The 19,809-nt window shown below is 46.0% G+C and overlaps 1 protein-coding gene across 1 annotated transcript in view; it reads right to left on the bottom strand.

The window, feature by feature from the left end:
- LOC119176910 ((Lyso)-N-acylphosphatidylethanolamine lipase) overlaps positions 1-13,222 on the bottom strand; it is a 72,538-nt gene extending 59,316 nt beyond the window's left edge. The window contains exons 1-2 of the mRNA XM_037428249.2: positions 12,980-13,222; positions 8,897-9,045 (exon numbers count right to left, since the gene is read on the bottom strand). Coding sequence (XP_037284146.1) covers positions 8,897-9,045; positions 12,980-13,020 — 190 coding nt within the window. The 5' untranslated portion in view covers positions 13,021-13,222. The remainder of the gene's footprint in view (positions 1-8,896; positions 9,046-12,979) is intronic.
- Between the last annotated feature and the right edge of the window lie 6,587 nt (positions 13,223-19,809).

The following is a 19,809-nucleotide window of genomic DNA, read 5'->3' as shown; positions in this document are numbered from 1 at the left end:
GTTTCATATTTTTGTGTTAACTATGAAGCTATCAAGTGAAGAGGAAATGTGCACGTCATGGGCCCTCTCTTCTCCATTTTTCGTCATTTCTTGTCAACAGTTCGGAGCCTCTCACGCAAAATTTACAGTTTGCACTTGACAGTTCTTTAGTTCCTTTCGCGACCAGCAATTGTCCTTTCACTGTAGCGAGTATTGATGCCAAATGTATAGGCTTCTATTACTAAGATATTCTTGCACTCGTTTACTTCCAGTGCAGTAGTTTACTTGACATCACCGCATATTTTCCCAACTTCTTACATTTTCCATATAGTATAATCTGAAATGCCGAAGTTCAAGACTAGCACTATTCTTAAAAACGTATGCGTGGAGGCGGCCAAACTGGTTCCAAATTTACTTCAATGCCAGTGCTGTCAGAACAATTTTATGCTCCTAATGATTCTAGTCATGATAGTGACTGACATTAATAATTCTTGCGGTTTAACATCCTGAAACTAACATATGATCATGACAGACGCCGTAGTGGAGGGCTCTGGAAATTTCGACCACATAAGGTTCTTTAACGTGCACCTAAATCTACGCACACGGGCCTCAAGAATTTTCGCCTCTATCGGAAATGCAGCTACCACGGCCAAGATTCGATTCCGTGACCTGCAGGTCAGCCGAGTGCCTTGTGATAGTGACTCGGAACACCAGTGCAATTGCAATGGCACCTCTTATGAAACAACTTCACCTAGTCACAAATGCAGACTCGACTTTTGACTGAGCGTTGGCTGCCCTGCATCTCATGTCGGAACACAGTTAATCATTTTATAACCACTATTTTGGCATGCTTTTGCTGAATTATATGTTGCACATGATGATTTTCATCTTTTAAGTAATGCCATTTTGCAAATTATTGCTTCCTGAACTAGTGTCTTGACAATGTCATTAGAGAACTTGTCAAGTACAATTTTTTTTAAATCAATGAAATCATTTGCTATTACTCATTTCAGCCATAATTCTTACACAATCCATGTTGAACCTTGTAAACTTTGTGCTTCATAAATTTAACAACTTCCTGAAATTATTGAGGATGTGACTAGAGAGCAGCATAAAAATGTTTTATTGTATGCCATCAACCTGTAATAATTCTGCACACATGTACGCAAACATGATTCTCCTATCAATGAGGGCACAGCATTCCCTTCTGTAATCACAATGCCAATAATTTACTGAAGAGCTACGTATACTCATGTCCTACTGCAGCAGCCAGCACTCCCACCAGAAAGTAGACTATTATTGTGGATAGTGTCACTGCTTCTTGTGTAGCATGATACCATTGGCACAAACTGATTGCATCACATGTTTTGCTTTTACTGCCAAAAAGCAGCCAGTGCATTATTTGAATCTGAACACCAATAAAATTGTTGCACTAGAGGAACGTGTCGCAATGGTGCTAGCAAGCCACTAAGCAACAGTGGCACATGGCATGGGACTGCATAATGGTACCAGAAGCTTTGGGAAAAAATTTCTGACACAGTAGCACTAGCAGTACCCTACTTCTATAAGGAGAAGACATGGCACGAACTCTACATGCCATGCGCTGATGCGTTGTAACCCATACATTTGGCTGGTGCTTATAAAAAACAGACACACACAAACACTGAATGACTATTGCTTTTATTTCTTTCAGACATCTGATTAAAAATAAAAAAAAATATTACATAGCAAATACATGTGACAGGATGTCATTTGGTTACACCATTCAAAAATTGCACTCTCTTATCAGAGGTCTGGCTAATAGAGGTCTAGCAGATGCATGCACTTTACTCCATATGCATAAACAAAAAGAAGAAAATCATAGGCAAATTATAACCAAAATGTAACAACCACATAAATCATGATATTGTAGAAAAAGCTCACCGCGCGCGCGCGCGCTTGTGTGCGTGTGCGTGTGTGTGTGTGTGTGTGTGTGTCCACATCAGCCAGACTTTGCATGATAAAGAAGCGCAATTTCAGAATGGCATAACCAAATGACACTCTGTCACAATAAATACGTGCCACACGGTCTTAGTGTAGTTTGTTTTTACCCAGTTGTGTAAAAGAAATAAAACCAATTTGCAGACAGTGCTCGTTTGCATCCGTTTTTTTAAACCACTATATGTTCTATGAAACCCTACAAGCCTAAAGATAACGTCTATTAATGTCACTTACATTTGCCTGCAACATCCTATCAGTGCTGCTATAACATGATGCAGACGAGATTCTGATTATGAATGGTACTGTTTTAAATGCTGGCTGGAGATAAGTGTAGGTATCTTTAGGATGTGTGGGCAGTTCAAAACAACACATTCTATGGACACCTACAGAACATAAATGGTTTACTTGGATATACTGTTCTCAGCAACACGGGATTTTCTTTTATATACTGTACCGAAGCATAGTGGCGCCAGCTCTGTGCCAGCGTGAAAGAAGACGTTGACGTCCGTGTGTGGCTCGTGCTTGCCGGGTCCCTGCCTGTACCAGCTTGTTGCGGCTAACGTTTCTGGAATAATAACCTGTGTTTTTACGCAACCTTGCTCGTTGCATTTGGTGGAAACGTGCTGGGTAACGTCCTGGAGCTCCGCAGCCGTAAGCTACCATCTCAGTCCACGATGACCGAGCGCGTCGATCCCCCACAAGGCTCTTCCACGCTGCCACCCGTCATGTGTTCTGGTGTACTTCGTCTGCGTGACCCACCAGTATACAACGACGCTGAAGATCAAGATGTCGAGGACTGGCTGGCAGAGTACGAGCATGCCAGCGCGATTAACAAGTGGGATGACCCTGCGAAGCTGATTCACGTCATCTTCTACTTGACGGATTTGGCCAACCTATGGTTCACCAACCACCAAGCCGCATCCCCACCTGGTCGGTTTTCAAAGAGGCCGTCACCTCGTTTTTCGGTCGTCCAGCCATGCGTAAGCTTCACGCTGAACTGGGACTGCGGGGACGATTTCAGCGAAATGGTGAGAGCTTCACAAGCTACATTGAGGATGTGATCAGCCTCTGTAGGCGAGTTGATGACAGGATGACGGAGGCTGACAGAATAAAGAACATAATGAAAGGCATTGATGACGACGCTTTTCATATGCTTGTGGCCAAAGACCCACAGACCGTCACGGCCTTGATTCAGATGTGTCAAAGTTTCGATGAGCTGCGCAAGCAACGAGTTTCTACACGTCGCGCTAATACGCAGACAGCTGATATTTCGGCCTTGGAGTGCAAAAGCAGTGGCCCCGACTACAGCGTGTTAATGCCTCAAATTCAACAGTACATCCGGGAGGAAGTTGCTCGACAGCTCTCTCTTGTCGCCACCATCAACGAGACCCCCACAACACTGGACCACTCACTTCGCCGTGCTATTCAGACGCAAGTTGCCGAGGCTCTCCCTTCGCCCACATCCCCAATATCAGTGGCTGCACCGCTGACTTATGCAGAAGCCGTCCGCCGACCTTCTGCCCAACCGCCGCTCCCTTCATACAGTCCATCCACCAACTACTACAGGTCACCAGTTTCAGTTTATCCGGTAAATCGGCCCATTCCATCACCTCGAGCACCTGCCAACTCTTGGCGTACTCCGGATAACCGGCCCATCTGCTACAACTGTGGTATTTCAGGACATGTCGCGCGCTACTGTCGTCGCCGTGGATTCTATTTTAATGATGTGCAGCATTCCGGCAACATACCTCGGCCATCAGAATCGCATGTGACACCTGATTCGCATGACCCCCGCTCACGTCGACCAGACTTCAGCCGACGTCGATCTCCTTCACCCCGTCTTCGGTCTCCTTCCCCCATGCTTCGCCGTTCCAACCACGAACAGGAGGAAAACTGACAGTCGCAGTTCCTGAGGCAAGAGCTGCGCCACCGACGAAATTTCCAAGGCCTCATCTATCGCCCCCTAACGAGATTGCCGTGTTTGTGGACGGTTTCGCCACAACTGCTCTTGTCGACACAGGTGCCGCTATTTGTATAATCAGTGAAGTGTTATGCCGCAAACTGAACAAAGTGACGACTCCACTGGTCGAAATTTCTTTACGCACGGCGAGTTCGCAACACGTCCAACCTTCTGCCACATGCACTGCTCGTGTTGTGATTCAAGGAGTGCTTTACATCGTAGAATTTGTCGTCCTTCCGCATGCGTCGCATGAAATCATCCTGGGATGGAACTTTCTTTCCGCTAATCATGCGGTTGTCGACTGCGCTCGTGCTCAACTCGTTTTGTTTCCATTCAGCACGACATTCATAGATCTCCCTCGCTCACCCAAAAAGGTGATCGTCGCCGCTGACGTCGTCATTTCTGCTTTTTCGGTCACCGCGGTATCTCTTTTGTGCAACTCCGTTTCCGATTCAACTGCCCTATTTATGCCGTCACAAGAATGCGCTCGTCGCCGGAACCTTGTCGTCCCGTTTGCCGTCATAACACTTGCCGATGGCTCCAGTGCCGTGTACGTGTGCAATCCGTTCCCTTGTCCCGCTACCTTATTGCATGGCGAATGCATTGGAAGTCTTGACACTTATGATGACATCTTTCCTTTCGATGCCCGTTCTGATACGACACCGATGTTTGTGGATGCTGTCACAGCTGGCACCGCGCCCTCACTACCTGACGAAGACGTTTTGTTGCGCAGCGTAGACACCGGCCTTACGCAAGACCAGCGCAATCAGCTCATTCAACTACTTGACCGTTTCCGCGCCTCCTTCGACCACGGACAACCTCCCTTGGGACGCACGTCAGTTGTCGCTCACCATATCGACACCGGTCATCATACTCCACTTCGTCAGCACCCCTACCGCGTCTCGCAGGCCGAGCGTGACGTCATCACTCAACACGTCGACGAGATGCTGCAACGTGGTGTTATTCAGCACTCACACAGTCCTTGGGCTTCGCCAGTGGTCCTCGTGCGAAAAAAGGATGGCTCCATCAGGTTTTGCGTGGATTATCGTCGACTAAACAACATAACACGCAAGGATGTTTATCCCCTGCCACGCATTGATGACGCCTTGGATTGCCTTCAAGGTGCGGAGTTTTTCTCTTCACTGAATCTGCGCTCTGGATATTGGCAAGTACCAATGGCTGAACCAGACCGTCCAAAAACGGCGTTTGTGACCCCTGACGGCTTATTTGAATTTAATGTAATGCCCTTCGGTCTTTGCAATGCGCCTGCGACTTTTGAAAGAATGATGGACAGTGTCCTCAGGGGACTTAAATGGCACATCTGTCTTTGCTATTTAGACGACATAGTTGTATTCTCGGCGAATTTCGAAACTCATCTTTCCCGTCTGGAACAAGTTCTCCAGTGCCTTACGGCAGCCGGGTTGCAACTTAACTTCAAGAAATGTCGTTTTGGCGCCCGCAAACTCACAATTCTCGGCCACGTCGTTTCAAAAGAAGGAATATCGCCAGATCCTGCCAAACTGCGTGCCGTTGCCGAGTACCCCAAGCCTACTACCCTAAAGGAGCTTCGTAGTTTCATAGGCTTGTGTTCCTATTTTCGGCGTTTCATTCGCAATTTTGCCTCTATAATTGCCCCTCTGACTCAGCTTCTCTCCCGTAGCACGGACCTCTCTGGCTGGAATTCCCACTGCGATGAGGCATTCACGGCGCTACGCCGGCTACTCATCTCTCCGCCAGTTCTCCGCCACTTCGATCCCAATGCACCCACTGAAATTCACACGGATGCAAGCGGTGTCGGCCTCGGTGCCATTCTCGCTCAACGCAAGGATGGCTGCGACGAGTACGTTGTCGCCTATGCCAGCCGTACACTAACGAAGGCAGAGTCCAACTATTCCGTCACGGAAAAGGAGTGCTTGGCTATCATTTGGGCTATAGGAAAATTTCGCACCTACCTTTACGGACGCCAGTTTGATGTTGTCACAGATCACCATGCCTTATGCTGGTTAGCGTCCATGAAAGATCCTACTGGCCGCCTCGCTCGTTGGGCTTTACGCCTTCAGGAATACGATATCCGTGTTGTTTATCGCTCAGGACACAGACATTCAGACGCCGATGCACTATCCCGTTCTCCACTGCCTCCTGACCTTGCCTGCTTATCAACTGCCATTTGCGATTCGTCATCGTTGAGCATCACTGACATGCCATCCGAACAGCGCAAGGATCCCTGGATCAATTCTTTGCTCGACGTCCTCTCTCACAGTTCGTCAGAAACGACTTCACGCTCCCTCTCTCGTCAAGCAAGACACTTTGCTGTCCGTGAAGGCTTGTTGTATCGCCGCAATTACGTGACGGATGGCCGTAGGTGGCTCCTTGTCATCCCTCGTCATTTGCGTTCGGACATCTGCGCTGCCTTTCACGATGACCGCCAGTGTGGCCACGCTGGAGTATTTAAGACTTACTCTCGCCTTCGTCTAAGATACTACTGGCGCGGCATGTATCGGCACGTTCGCCAGTACGTTCGGTCATGCACCACGTGTCAACGACGCAAGACGCCTTCTCACAGCACTGCTGGCCCTTTGCAACCCTTACCCTGCCCAGCGAGACCATTCGACCGCGTCGGAATTGATATTTATGGTCCTCTACCCAACTCTCTTCGAGGCAACCGGTATATTATCGTCGCCGTGGATCATTTAACACGCTACGCTGAAACATCTGCGCTGCCTGCTACCACTGCGAAAGACGTTGCGTCCTTTCTTCTTCACCATCTCATTTTGCGACACGGTGCACCTCGTGAATTACTCAGTGACCGTGGACGCGTGTTTCTCTCGAACGCCGTCGACGAGCTACTCAAGGCATGTCGCACTGTCCATAGGAAATCCTCGGCATACCATCCCCAAACCAATGGCATGACAGAACGCTTTAACCGTACCCTTGGAGATATGCTTGCCATGAACGCCTCTGACGACCACACTAATTGGGACCAAGTGCTCCCTTTTGTCACGTACGCATACAACTCTGCGCCACAAACAACCACTGGCTTTTCTCCTTTCTTCCTTCTGTACGGACGTGAGCCATCATGCTCCATGGACACCATTCTCCCTTACAAGCCTGATGTTTCCGAAGCGACGCCTGTTTCCGAAGCAGCTGCTTATGCCGAAGAGTGTCGTCAACTCGCTCGCTCATTTACCGCACAAGACCAATGGCGCCAGAAAACTGACCACGATTCCTCTGCGTCTACTGTACACTATAACCCAGGAATGCTGGTTTGGCTCTGGGTCCCGTCTACCCCTCCCGGTCTTTCCCCGAAGCTTTCGTCGAAATACCATGGCCCCTACCGTGTGGTGCGGCAAACATCTCCTGTCAACTATGAAGTTGAGCCCATTGATCCACCCTCGGACCAACGCTGCCGTGGGCGTGAAACAGTACACGTATCACGCCTCAAACCGTGCTATGACCCCCTTGTCGTGTCCTTTCCCTAGGTCGCCAGGTTGGCTCCTTTCTGCGCGGGGAGTAATTGTACCGAAGCATAGTGGCGCCAGCTCTGTGCCAGCGTGAAAGAAGACGTTGACGTCCGTGTGTGGCTCGTGCTTGCCGGGTCCCTGCCTGTACCAGCTTGTTGCGGCTAACGTTTCTGGAATAATAACCTGTGTTTTTACGCAACCTTGCTCGTTGCAATACTTAAAACTAAGGTCTCTAATGCACCAATTCTGCATTTGTTGAACCAACTTTTTTTTCTTGAATCTATACTTTAATCTTCATCTTTATTACCACTGTGAAAAAAACCAAATCTTTAAGCCAGTGCTGGCCATTATTAAACAGTGACTATGACCTCAACATCTGGATTTTTCCTGAAAGCACTCAAACAGTGCTACTTGATCGAATTTAACATCACAGATGGGCCTTACAGAAATGTGGCACACCCTATGGGTGGAGAGCAAAAAACTATTGCAAATGCAACAACAAGAACATGACATCAAGGCTACTGATTAAATTGATTAGGCCAATTGCACATCACGATTTGCTAAACTTTATTTTCCACAGCTATCCACCTTGTTTTCAACGTATGCAATAAAGGAAGAGTGATATGGTATTATGTGTCATATCCGAGTATGCCAGTATGACATGCTCCTAGCCTTGTCCAAGTTAATCTGTGAAAATGAAAAATTTTTAGACTGAATTCACTGCAAACTAGGTTCGATTATATTTTTACACAAGTGACGACATGGCAAAGTTTAAAACTAGATTTCAAACACGTGACCCGTGAAACTTTGCTAGCCACCTGGTCCATAAATGAATGTCCTCCTCCAAAATATTTTTCTTTTCTAAATAAATATGTCCATGAACTCCACGGACATTACTGGTCAAGCACTTTAGTGATGCGCATCAGCAGACCACCACATTTAAAAACATAACTGTGAAACAAAAAAACTATTCTAGAATGGTGCTTAGATTTCAGCCATCCTGGATAGATATCAATACTGGTATGTTTTGGCAAAACCTAACCAGATGACAAACACCTTCAGAAATAGCTAATATTTGAGGTGTGGGAAAGACCTTTCAAATGATGTTAGCTGACAACGTCCAAGGGAACCTTGGACATTTCTCTTCCAGAATTTTCTTTTTTACTGTCTCAGTCCTCGCAGGACTAAATTTCATGATTGTGACCCACTAGCTGAGGTAAGTTTAAGACGCCCATTTCAGAAAATTTGTGGTTCATTTTTATTTCATTTTATTTTCCTTTGCCAATGTTTTCACAAGGAAACTTGTCTTCATTTAGGGGCTGAAGATAAGATTCCTTTTGCCCAAATATTATCTCCAGCACCATTCTTTGTTCAATGTCTTCTGATATCAATACTTTAACACCCGAATTCAGAAAAATTTGGTGTTCCTTATCCGTCTAAACTGATTTAGTATTTTACTTTAGGGTCCTTTGAAAAGAAAATTGTTACAAAGGCACAGGAGAATTAACTAACTTACAGGACAACAACTTTCGCTCAGCATCTTCAAGGTGCTCAGATGAAGTGGGGCACCATCGGATGTAACTAGAGATCCAACTGGGAACAAGGTCAATCAAGCTGCTCAACAAGGTGTCCGCCAGCAGGCATGTGTGTTTCAGCAGTCGCAACCTGTGCACCCCATGCACACAAGCTGTCGTCACACATACAAACATGCAAACACTACATGCACATATAATGCCCCTATTTTGTAGAACTCAACCAAAGTATTATCATTGAAAAACACCTTGCAATGTCGACAATGGTGCCAATGATACACAGCCAAAACTAAAATGGAAATTAATGGAACATTGGCCACAGAAGAGGCAATGTGAAATAATTGGGCTTCGGGTTAAAAAATTTCAATAATTAAAAAAAAACAGCATGGAACATGCTGTCAAATACACATTTTACAGTTTCATAATATTTAACAATTACATACTAAACAATCGTAGTAAAGCCTTGCGATGGACACCAGAAGACTGGCCATGTCAGCACATCGTTCGATGCCACAGTGCTGTGGGCAGGCATGCCTCCACACCTAATTGTTAATCCCCCATACACACCTTTCAAAAACATATAAACAAGAAGACAATTCACCAGCAGCACACATACTTTAAAAGGTGTTTCAAAAACAGTGCTTTCTTCTACAACATATATTGCGTAAAACCTAAAGTAGCTCTACCCACAAGAAGCTAATCAAAGAACATAACATTCTAAGCCTAGTGCAAAATTATGAGGGACAGCATGCAGCAGCATTTCAGAATTTCCCCAATATGACAAGAACCTGACACTTTGACTGGTAAGTGACATAAAGAGCAATAAGCAATACATGAATGTCAATTCCAAAATTTATTTATCACAACATTAGAGAAAAGCATCCATACATATAGGTATAAATAAGCAATAATGCCTGCGTCTTTCTCCAATACAGGCTAAGCCAATCAGCAATAGACATCTGAAATTTTATTCTACGGACTGACAAAAGAAATTCTGGTGCTCAAACACAATTTTTAAATTGGTTCAAATATTAGAAAAAAAGCAAAAATTATCAAATTAAATATTTTATCATTTATGAAGCAACACAAAATACAGAGTCTGTAAAGTCCATCCATCAAATAAAAAAAACATTTATGCTTGCATGCATTGCAGTGATGAAAGTGACATTTTGATTTTTGGAGCAGATTTAGAGGCAGAAAAATGACGCTTCAAAGCAGCCATTCTTTCAATTCAGTGGGGTTGCTTTATTTCACTAATTGCATAAAAATATAATTGAAAGATGGCTTTAGCACACGGCAATACAGTGAAAGATGGCTACAAAACTAAAGCTTAGATACAAATGGGACATGAGCAAGTGTAGCCATCTAGTGCCAAAACATAACTAAAGATACGTCTAGTCTCCACCGGTTCCATGTGTAACTAATTTTTGATAATTATGAGTAAAGCCATCAACGGTCATTTCCGTACGAAGTCTCGTGACTAGGAAAATCATTAATAGAAGCAAAAAGGTCAACAGATAAACTGGCTTTAATCATATGATATACAACCTATAAATCATCTGAAGTAATGAAACAAAAGAGTAGCACGCTATCAGATGCACATACACTGTTGTGTACAGTGAAAAAAAAAAGTGATAGTGCGGCCACTTACACTGCTTTTAAACACACAAACATTTGATGGGCCTGGCCAAACCATTCGTTAGAACAAATACATATATAATCTGCTTAAAAGCGAGCCATCCTTAACGAAGAACTAGAAAGTATTGAGTGTGCACTAGCTTATATGTTAATTCAAGAACACATTCCTCTCTTCATCAGCCATAGCTGCCCAAAAGAGAAATTCTACACATTACCCCCATGTCTCCCTCAAGACTGACACTTTTATTACCTTATATTTTTTTAAAGAAAAGTATTTACCAACATCGAATAGTGAATTGAATGAAACAGTATGGTCTATTCTATTTATATCCATATAGCTACACACAGCTGAAAAATAACAGAAAAGAAGGAGAGCCTTGCAGCGAAAGAACAGCGTGACACCACAAATTGAAAGAACTATCTTTTGCGTATGTATGCATGGGCCATTACGGCTCATAAGTGGTCAAAACTCGCTACACTATCAAGCTCTTTCACAATATATTCTCGTATATTTTCGAAAATGAACATCATCAACGGCCTAGCACAAGCTAATAAAATTCATGACACCGCACTCCCGTGTCTGAATTCCATGGCAGTGCTACTATCCACCTTTGTTTTCGTTTATTCTGACTCATTGAATCTCCCCTCTTGGTTGGAGTGCCCCTTTTTGTATTGCAGAAGGGTCACTTATAAACCAGGCTCAATGACTTTCCTGTTATAATATTTCCAATGTGTGTACATGAATGTTTCTCACACCCACCCACTTCAAAGCAATTAGTTAAATGAAAGATATAAGCCTCAATGGCCAAAAATAAACAAGGTATCCAAGTCGCACTTAGTATTGGCGGCTACACGAGTTGGTCTCTTCTGTAAAACACAATTTTACTTATATTGCACAAATTTCTGGCTCCTCGAGGCCAAATGAGACTTGCTCATAGGAAAGAAAGAAGCAATGTAAATTATAGGTTTGACATGTTTCAAAAGTAAGGCTATCAAAATCCTAGCCTGGATGCACAAGAGTTGCAATAAAATGCATTTTTGCTTCTATGCTGCTTCTGCTAACGAAACAGCGTACCTGAGCTACTGACTAAATCTTAATACCATGGAGGCCAACTTTGAGCCCTGATCCCATCTTTTCTACATACCCATATATTGGGATTCGCAAATATAATCTGCACAAGTACGTTTTTCACTGCTCAAGCATAATGTATCACTGAGGGTGACAATTTTCCTAGAGGTCTGACACTAGGTTTACCATGTCACTTCAACAAAGTACAAATTTTACTAAGCTGCAAAGGCATGTGCTTATGCTTAAAACAGTCATCACACCATTTCCAAGTGCTTTATGTCACAATTATGCTTTAGTTTCTGGTAATATTTTATCATGCCTTTCCAAGATAGGTCACCTCACATTACAGATAACTTATTTTATGGGAAGAAACCAAAGAAACAAAACTGGAAAACCTACAGGAAAGAAGGCATGTTGCGACAACTGTCCAGTTCAAGCACAATTGGGGGACTTTTCTTTTTTAGTAAAATGTTTGTACTGGTTTAGTGGCGTATGCATTTGAGTAAACCATATCCTCCATTGTACGATCGAAAGTTACTGGACGATAGTAAAAATAGAGCTGCCGCCTCACATCTAAAATAAACGCTCAAAGAGTTGACAAATTCATGTTGAAATCAGGCGCAACACTGTCATGCATTTGGACAGTCAGGCATTAAATTCTGCAGGACCAGGCACAATGCAGTAGCATGAATTCATCGAGAATTCACGAGTACTACGCCACACAAAATAAGAAACAGTGATGCGATTCACGAAGAAACTATCGGCTCTAATTGACATGTGATGAACGAGCAACCATACGTAATGTTTGTCAATGTGTTGGCAAATAAAATACAGCCATGTCATAGCTTGGTCATGAGACAGAAACACGTTTTCACCCCTTTGCCAGTTATTACCGATAACTACACAAGTCGGAGTCCCCCAGCACACACAATTGGAGTAAACAATCTCATCAAACAAACCTCATTCTTAATACGCAGCAATCAACGTGAAACTGCCGTGAATAAAAGAGACTCTAAGCAAACCTGAACAGGCAGTTACTAAGACAGTCTGCTCGACCTCAAGGAGAAAGTAATGAGACAAGTCATTTAGTTCGGCGGAAAGGGGAGCCTGGTATCTATGACATTACGAAACTGGCCTTGAACAGCTCGATCACACGAGGCCCTTTCGGGGCGAGATCGTAACGCCATCAATGGAAAACAAGGCGAAATCGTACAAGAACACAAAGGGAAAAGTATTCTCGCTAATCGTACTTGAGAAGGAGGCCTGCCAACAGTAAACTCCAGAGAAACACTTCCACGGCTGCTTCGTGTCGCAACCAACACAGGCACTGCCATTCATTCGTTTGGCGTTGAAAACTCACCCTTTGGAAAGCTCCGCCGACGATTGCTCTTCGAGGGACATGGTGAGAATGCGCCCCTTATCCTCTTACGCTACGTCAAACAACGATTCAACAAGAATGATTTTGATGTTGGGTGCGAGACAGCGCACTTTCAAGCACTGCACTCGTAACTGCTCTCTTTCACTGCGGCTGGCGTTGCTCCGACGGCTAACGTGCGCTTTCAGACATGCTCACGCACGCGCACATACAAACTGCGTGGGTTTTCCAGAGTTGCCGGCGCTAAAGATATGACTGTGCACCACCTCGTCTAAATGGCGCTGCTAAACAAACGCGTTTCTATTTAATAACAATTGATTTCATTATTATAAAGTAGGCAAACTAACAAATGCTTTGGTTTTCGACTTACAAATTATGGAAGTTTTATAGGATATTTAAAAAACTTTAATTGATTGTAAGGAAAAAAAATACATCGCACATAGATTGGCGGCAAATTTGACAGTAGCATTTATTTTTCTAATTTTAAAAAAAGTGTCACTAACTTCATCAAAAGCTAAAGCGAATATTCAGAAGATAGTACCGGACAATCAACGGTTCAGAAGAAGCAGACATACTGTTTGCGAACAAGAAGGACACACCGCAGAGGCAAACCTACACAGAATAGGCGTGCAAGATGTCGGATGCGGCCGTCTTTTTTTTTTTTTTTTTCACAAACGTGAACTATGACAACCTTAAATGTGTAACCCTCGTTTATGATGACTACGAGCTCTCTATAGAGGCATCTAGACAACGTCACATCTACAAGACCAGGTTTGTATTGCAATTCTAAACCGCATCGTCTCCCTACCCTATCCATACTCCATTGTATTGTCAAGCATCCTTGCTGTGTAACTTCAAAATACGCATTGCGATCTCTTTTATGTGACTAGACTGAGTTTGAGCATGCGAAAATCGTTGCACCAATAGAATCTCTTGTTACGATAGGGTAGAAAGGATAAAATGCCACGTTGTTTTAGCGATCATCTAATATCGAATGCACTATACGTTTATCTAGAGTTTGTAAGCTGCAAATGAGGGTGTCGTCCTTGAGGCCAATTTACGTCTTCAAAGCGATTTCAGCAAACTATACATACAGCAACACAAATACGCATATCGTAGTCTTTCTTTTCGTTCGACAAGCCGACTTATGTTTCATACTCCTTACTGCTTCTTACGGCAAGTAATACAGGCGAACCCCTCGTTTTGCAGAGAATTTCTTAATCGCAAAAATATAAAGAAACGCACACCAGTTACATCGACACAACCAAAATATATTTAAAGAAGCCGCTGATCTCGCTCTCCTTCACGTTGCTTTGAAGGAGCTTGACGGCTTGAGCCTCGCATCTTCGCAGGCTTTGCATGGCTTCGTCGTCGTTGTGGGCGTCGAGGAAAGTGCGAATAAAGTCGAAAAAATCAAGAATTTCACGCGAACTTACTCACCTTTATTTCGTTTTGCTGCTTTCTCCACTGTATTCGTCCCTCTCTGTGCACACTGCCCATGATGCATTCGCCAGGGGCAGCGTCAGTGGGGAATAGAGCCCCCCCCCCCCCCCCCCTCTAGAATATCCGCCTGCTCAAATTTTGAAGAGGGGGGAGAGGGGACTTCCCCACAAGATCAAGTATAGTTAAAACAACGCATATGTTCCAAGGCCATCTGCCCCCCTGTGGGACCACACTTGTCGCGGGTGTCTCCGCAGTTAAAAAATCTTGGCGCCGCAGCTAACGTCGTCACAGAGCTTTTCGCGCACGATCAAGTCGGTGTGAGCACACAAGCAGTCGTGTGGTTCAACAGCGTCTGGTATCGCTTACCGACACAGCGAAGCGCGGCGCGACCCATGCATCAGGCAGTGGCTTTAGATCATCACTGTTTGCACAAGAAACACCCGCTTCCGCCTCCGGCTCTTTGGAACTTCCCTGTTTCCAGCTAGCTCACGGTTTGAAAAAAAAAAAAATGTTGTGGATCTCTACAGGGAACTTTCATCATTGCGGGAGTGTGTTTTTAAAATCTCTTCACTGTCGAGAGGGGGCAAATGCATTGAATATCATGGACGTTCAAGGCTCGCCGGGAACGACAGATTTATTCGTTGCCACGACAGTGCCGCTCTTGAGAGATTTCGTTATTGAAACGTTCAAATGTATAGGTCTAAATGAAAGCGCGATAATTCCATGCTTCTAAAGCTGCTCCTACTAACCCAGTGGTACTTAACGTCCTACTTATACAAAAACAAGAAAAGAAAAAAATAACATAAACATGGATACGTCTGCTTCAGATTGAACGCAATTACTGTTCTACAACCTAAAATATCGTACGTGTGGCGACAGAATGCGATGCTCTATTTGATTCATTTTTCGTCGAAAATGCTGAGGTTATTCGTTGACGAAAGTGGGCACTCCATCGGCATATGTTACGATGGCACTGCCAGAGGAAAGAGGGAGGGGGAGGGGAGCGGGCCAACTTGGCTGAGTACGAATTGGTAAAGGCTACGCCGACCCTAAACCTACACAACATTGTAATGTCACGTCGCGAAGTCTTTGCTGGCTGCTGTAGTTCGAGTAATAAACAGAAGTTCTACAATGGTTAGCAACTGAAGGCGTCTGGCCACGCATACTTAATTTGTTTAATTTTGGATCTTCAAACATAGCGATAGAGAACTAGTGGAAGCATTTTTTCATTCAGTCAGACATCAATCTCTGAAAAAGAAGAAATCTTAATCAGTAGCATGTTTGTTTGAAAGAAATATGCCGCGCCTGCGCAGTTATCCGTAGCACAAAATTGTTAATCACGTCGACGCGATCCTTCGCCGGGCCTCTGCGCATGTTCTGTGCGTTTTTATCTTATGTGTTCAGATAACTTGTATATTTCAATAAATTCTTCAGTTGAGAGTCAGCGCTTGTTGATTGATTGATATGTGGGGTTTAACGTCCCAAAACCACCATATGATTATGAGAGACGCCGTAGTGGAGGGCTCCGGAAATTTCGACCACATGGGGTTCTTTAACGTGCACCCAAATCTGAGTACACGGGCCTACAACATTTCCGCCTCCATCGGAAATGCAGCCGCCGCAGCCGGGATTTGAACCCGCGACCTGCGGGTCCGTAGCCGAGTACCTTAGCCACTAGACCACCGCGGCGGGGCAGTCAGCACTTGTTTGTGTCTCTTCTCTTCGTCCCGTGAGTTTGTGCGCTGTTTCTGCCCATAATATACTTCATCAGGCAGAGTATGTAGTCAACTTACACGGAGAATTGTCACATTGGGTTTATATGTAAGTGATTTTGAGGTCACCACAATTTGTGCTCGAAAATACCAAAACTAGCTAGGTGATTGTGCAGAAGAGTACTGCGTGTTTCAAAGCAAAAAAGCGCTCGAAACCTGCCTCTCACCGTTCCTCGTGTTTGCCCATTTCCACTTCTCGCTTCATTCTCTGCATGCGTGAAATATCACGTATTCGCAAAAGAATTCCAGAACAGAATCACTAAATAAGCAGCTAAAACGCGTCGCAAAATCGCACATGTCTCCTCCTCTTTTACACAGCGCAGCAGGCAAGTTGAAGCGGCGAAGGGATATTCCTCGAACCGGAGGTACCGTAACAGACGACGCACCATTTTGCTATCCACATATTTACTTGCTCCATTTTCTTCCGTCTACGTCTTCCCTCCCGCTATAGTTAATGCAAGTAGGTATTACTGCATGTAGGTGCGAGTATTTTGAACGCGTTGCTTGAGGTGAACTTTACGCTGCAGCCACGGAACTGCAGGCATCCATATTGCCACGTTCCATTTCTCAAGTTTTGTTATCGCCCCAATACACTACACAATTCTCAGCGCAAACCGCGCCTGCAGTTTTCGAGAAGCTTCAGGACTGTAGTGGATCATTTCAATAAGATCTTGCCCATTCCGCGAACTGTACAGATTATTCTGGAACCTACGTCACCACCAGCGATAACGTTAGAACATCCGATGGCAAGAGTATAAATGCCGATGCACTTCGCCGCTTGTCAGTAGTTGATAGACGGCTGACGCTCCGTTCACTGCTATCCGTGCAAGACTGCTATTGTAATCAGAGTTTTCTTTTACCGGGCATAGGTTCGCGCAAATTAAATAGTAAAATCCCAACATAAAGTCTCCTGTCTTCAGCCACGTCACGACCCCATGACATCTGGTGGGGGTGCTGCTTCGTTCATGTATCGGACGCCCCCGTCAAGCTGTGAACCCAGCCCACGTCGCGGAGAAGACTCGCGGCGCCAACCAGGAGCAGCGAACAAGCCGCCGACAGCAAGGTCTACCACCTGAGTACGGGCTTCTACAAGACAAGGTGCGGAAGACCAAGGCCATGACCTCGACTGCAACGACAATGACAACCACAGCGTCCGAGCCCACGATCGTCATGCATCAACCCAGGGTACCACCCACTTGCCATAGGTCATCGTTCGAAGACCCGGAGATCTGGCTAGAAACATACGACCGTGTGGCCGCCCTCAACCACTGGGACAATGAAGAAAAGCTCCGTCATGTGTACTTCTACGTGGAAGACACCGCAAGGACCTGGCTCGAGAATTGGGAGTCTATACTCCGAACGTGGGATGTCTTCTGCGGCGCATTCCTGCAAATGTTCGCGAGTGTAGCTCGCAAAGAGAAGGCCGCTGCTTTACTAGAGACCCGGGTTCAGCTGCCAAATGAAAATGTTGCCATTTTCACAGAAGAGATGACCCGCCTTTTCCATCACGCTGACACAGGCATGCCTGAGGAGAATAAAGTTCGTTTCCTCATGCGAGAGGTCAAACAGGAGGTCTTCGCGGGACTAATGAGGAACACACCGAACATCGTCCAAATATTTGTAGCCGAAGTGACCACTATCGAAAAGACCCTGGACATGCGCACCAGACAGTATAATCGTCGCCTGACTCCAGATTGCGCTGCTGCTCAAGCCATTGACTCCGAAGCCCTGCGTGAAACTGTCCGAGCGATCGTGCGGAAAGAGCTGCGCAAGCTGTTGCCTTCGCCGCAGCCTCAAATGAATTCGATCGCCGACATTGTTCGAGAAGAAGTTCAACAATCGCTTCGAATTCCCCAAGCATGCCCCGCTGCCCGAGCCGGAAGCTATGAGCTACGGCACTGAAGTGCGCCACAACGCTCCTCCCCCGCCCACGCCAAAATGCCGCCCCATCGCACTTCCGTCGCCAGACGCCACCACCGACGTCCTACCGTTCGCCAGCGGGCCAGCGCAGTGCGCCGAGGAAAACCGACTTTTGGCGTGCACCTGACAACCGCCCACTCTGCTACCACTGCGGCGAGGCCGGGCACACATACCGCCGTTGCCAGTACCGACAGATGAGACTGCGTGGCTTCGCCATCAATGCACCACGTCCGCAGCCAGGGTAACGGCCACGCGACATCGCCCACTACCTCACAGGAACTCAGTAGACACCTCGAAGTCCTTCCCGTTCGCCGTCACCCAGCCACCGCATGTCACCGCACCACCGGCAGTACCCTGGCCCAACGCGGGGCCGGTCACCTAGCCCGTATCCGGAAAACTAAGGGCAGCAACCGATGGAGATGCGGTTGCTGTGCGACGAACTACCGAAGATCCTCCGACGATGATGACGCCGCGACGGAGCTTTCCGAACACCACGCCAACCAGGCAAAGTTTTGACGACGGAACATCACTCACCGAAGGTGACCTGACGACGCAACATAGAAGCAGCGGAACAAGCCGACGAAGCCGTGACCCGACGCCACGGCCTAACTGCAACGCGAGACGGCGAACTAGCGACCTCTACGTTCTTATCGACGGCCACACTGTGACCGCTCTCGCCGATACTGGAGCTGACTATTCTGTCATTAGTGGGTCGTTCGCCGCGAAGTTGAAGAAAGTTAGGACAGCTTGGGAAGGCCCCGAAATCTGCACAGCCGGAGGTCATGTCGTAACGCCATCAGGAATCTGCACAGCGAGAGTCACCATTAACGGCCGTATTTATCCTACAGACTTCGTAATCCTACAGCTTCGCCCTTGGTATGGACTTCTTATGCCTCCATGGGGCTGTCATCAACCTAAGAACAAAGTCGATAACGTTATCCACAAAAGAAGCACTACCGCCGCGCACGCCGTAAGAAACCCTGCCTTGAATATGCTGGAAGAACAAGTCACCATTCCGCCTCGCTCCGGCGTCAATATTTCAGTCAGCGCTCCTAAATCACCTGACTTGGAAGGCGTCTTTGAAGGCAGTTGGCGTCTGTTGGTCACCCGAAACATTTGCCTCGCAAGAGGAATTGCAGAGCTGCGGGGAGGCAAAGCAACGGTTATGCTCACGAATTTCAGCAATGAGTACAAGCATGTGAACAAAGGAACGACGGTCGCACACATAGAAGAAATTGTGGAAGCCACCAGTGCTTTCACCCTCGCCGATTCTGCGGAACCTGCTCAGAGAAACAGAGCCCCACCCACAACTTTCGACGTCAATCCCAGACTTCTAAACCATAAGAAAGAACACCTCAAGGCCCTGCTCCTGCAATACGAAGATTGTTTTTTATCGTCATCAAAAATTCGGCAGACCCCAATTACGAAACATCGCATCATAACCGAAGAAAATGTCAGACCACTCCGTCAAAGTCCGTACAGGGTTTCGTCGCGAGATCATGAGGCCATGAAGAGACAAGTTGATGAAATGCTGCGGGATGACATTATCCAGCCGTCCAAGAGTCTATGAGCATCCCCCTTGGTGTTAGTGAAGAAAAAGGATGAGACCCTACGTTTCTGCGTCGATTGTCGCCGCCTCACAAAATCACAAGAAAGGATGTGTATCCTCTCCCCCGAATA

The sequence above is a fragment of the Rhipicephalus microplus genome, chromosome X, assembly GCF_043290135.1.
Source record: "Rhipicephalus microplus isolate Deutch F79 chromosome X, USDA_Rmic, whole genome shotgun sequence".
Taxonomy (NCBI): Eukaryota; Metazoa; Arthropoda; class Arachnida; order Ixodida; family Ixodidae; genus Rhipicephalus; species Rhipicephalus microplus.
This window is presented reverse-complemented; position numbering and strand designations above follow the sequence as displayed.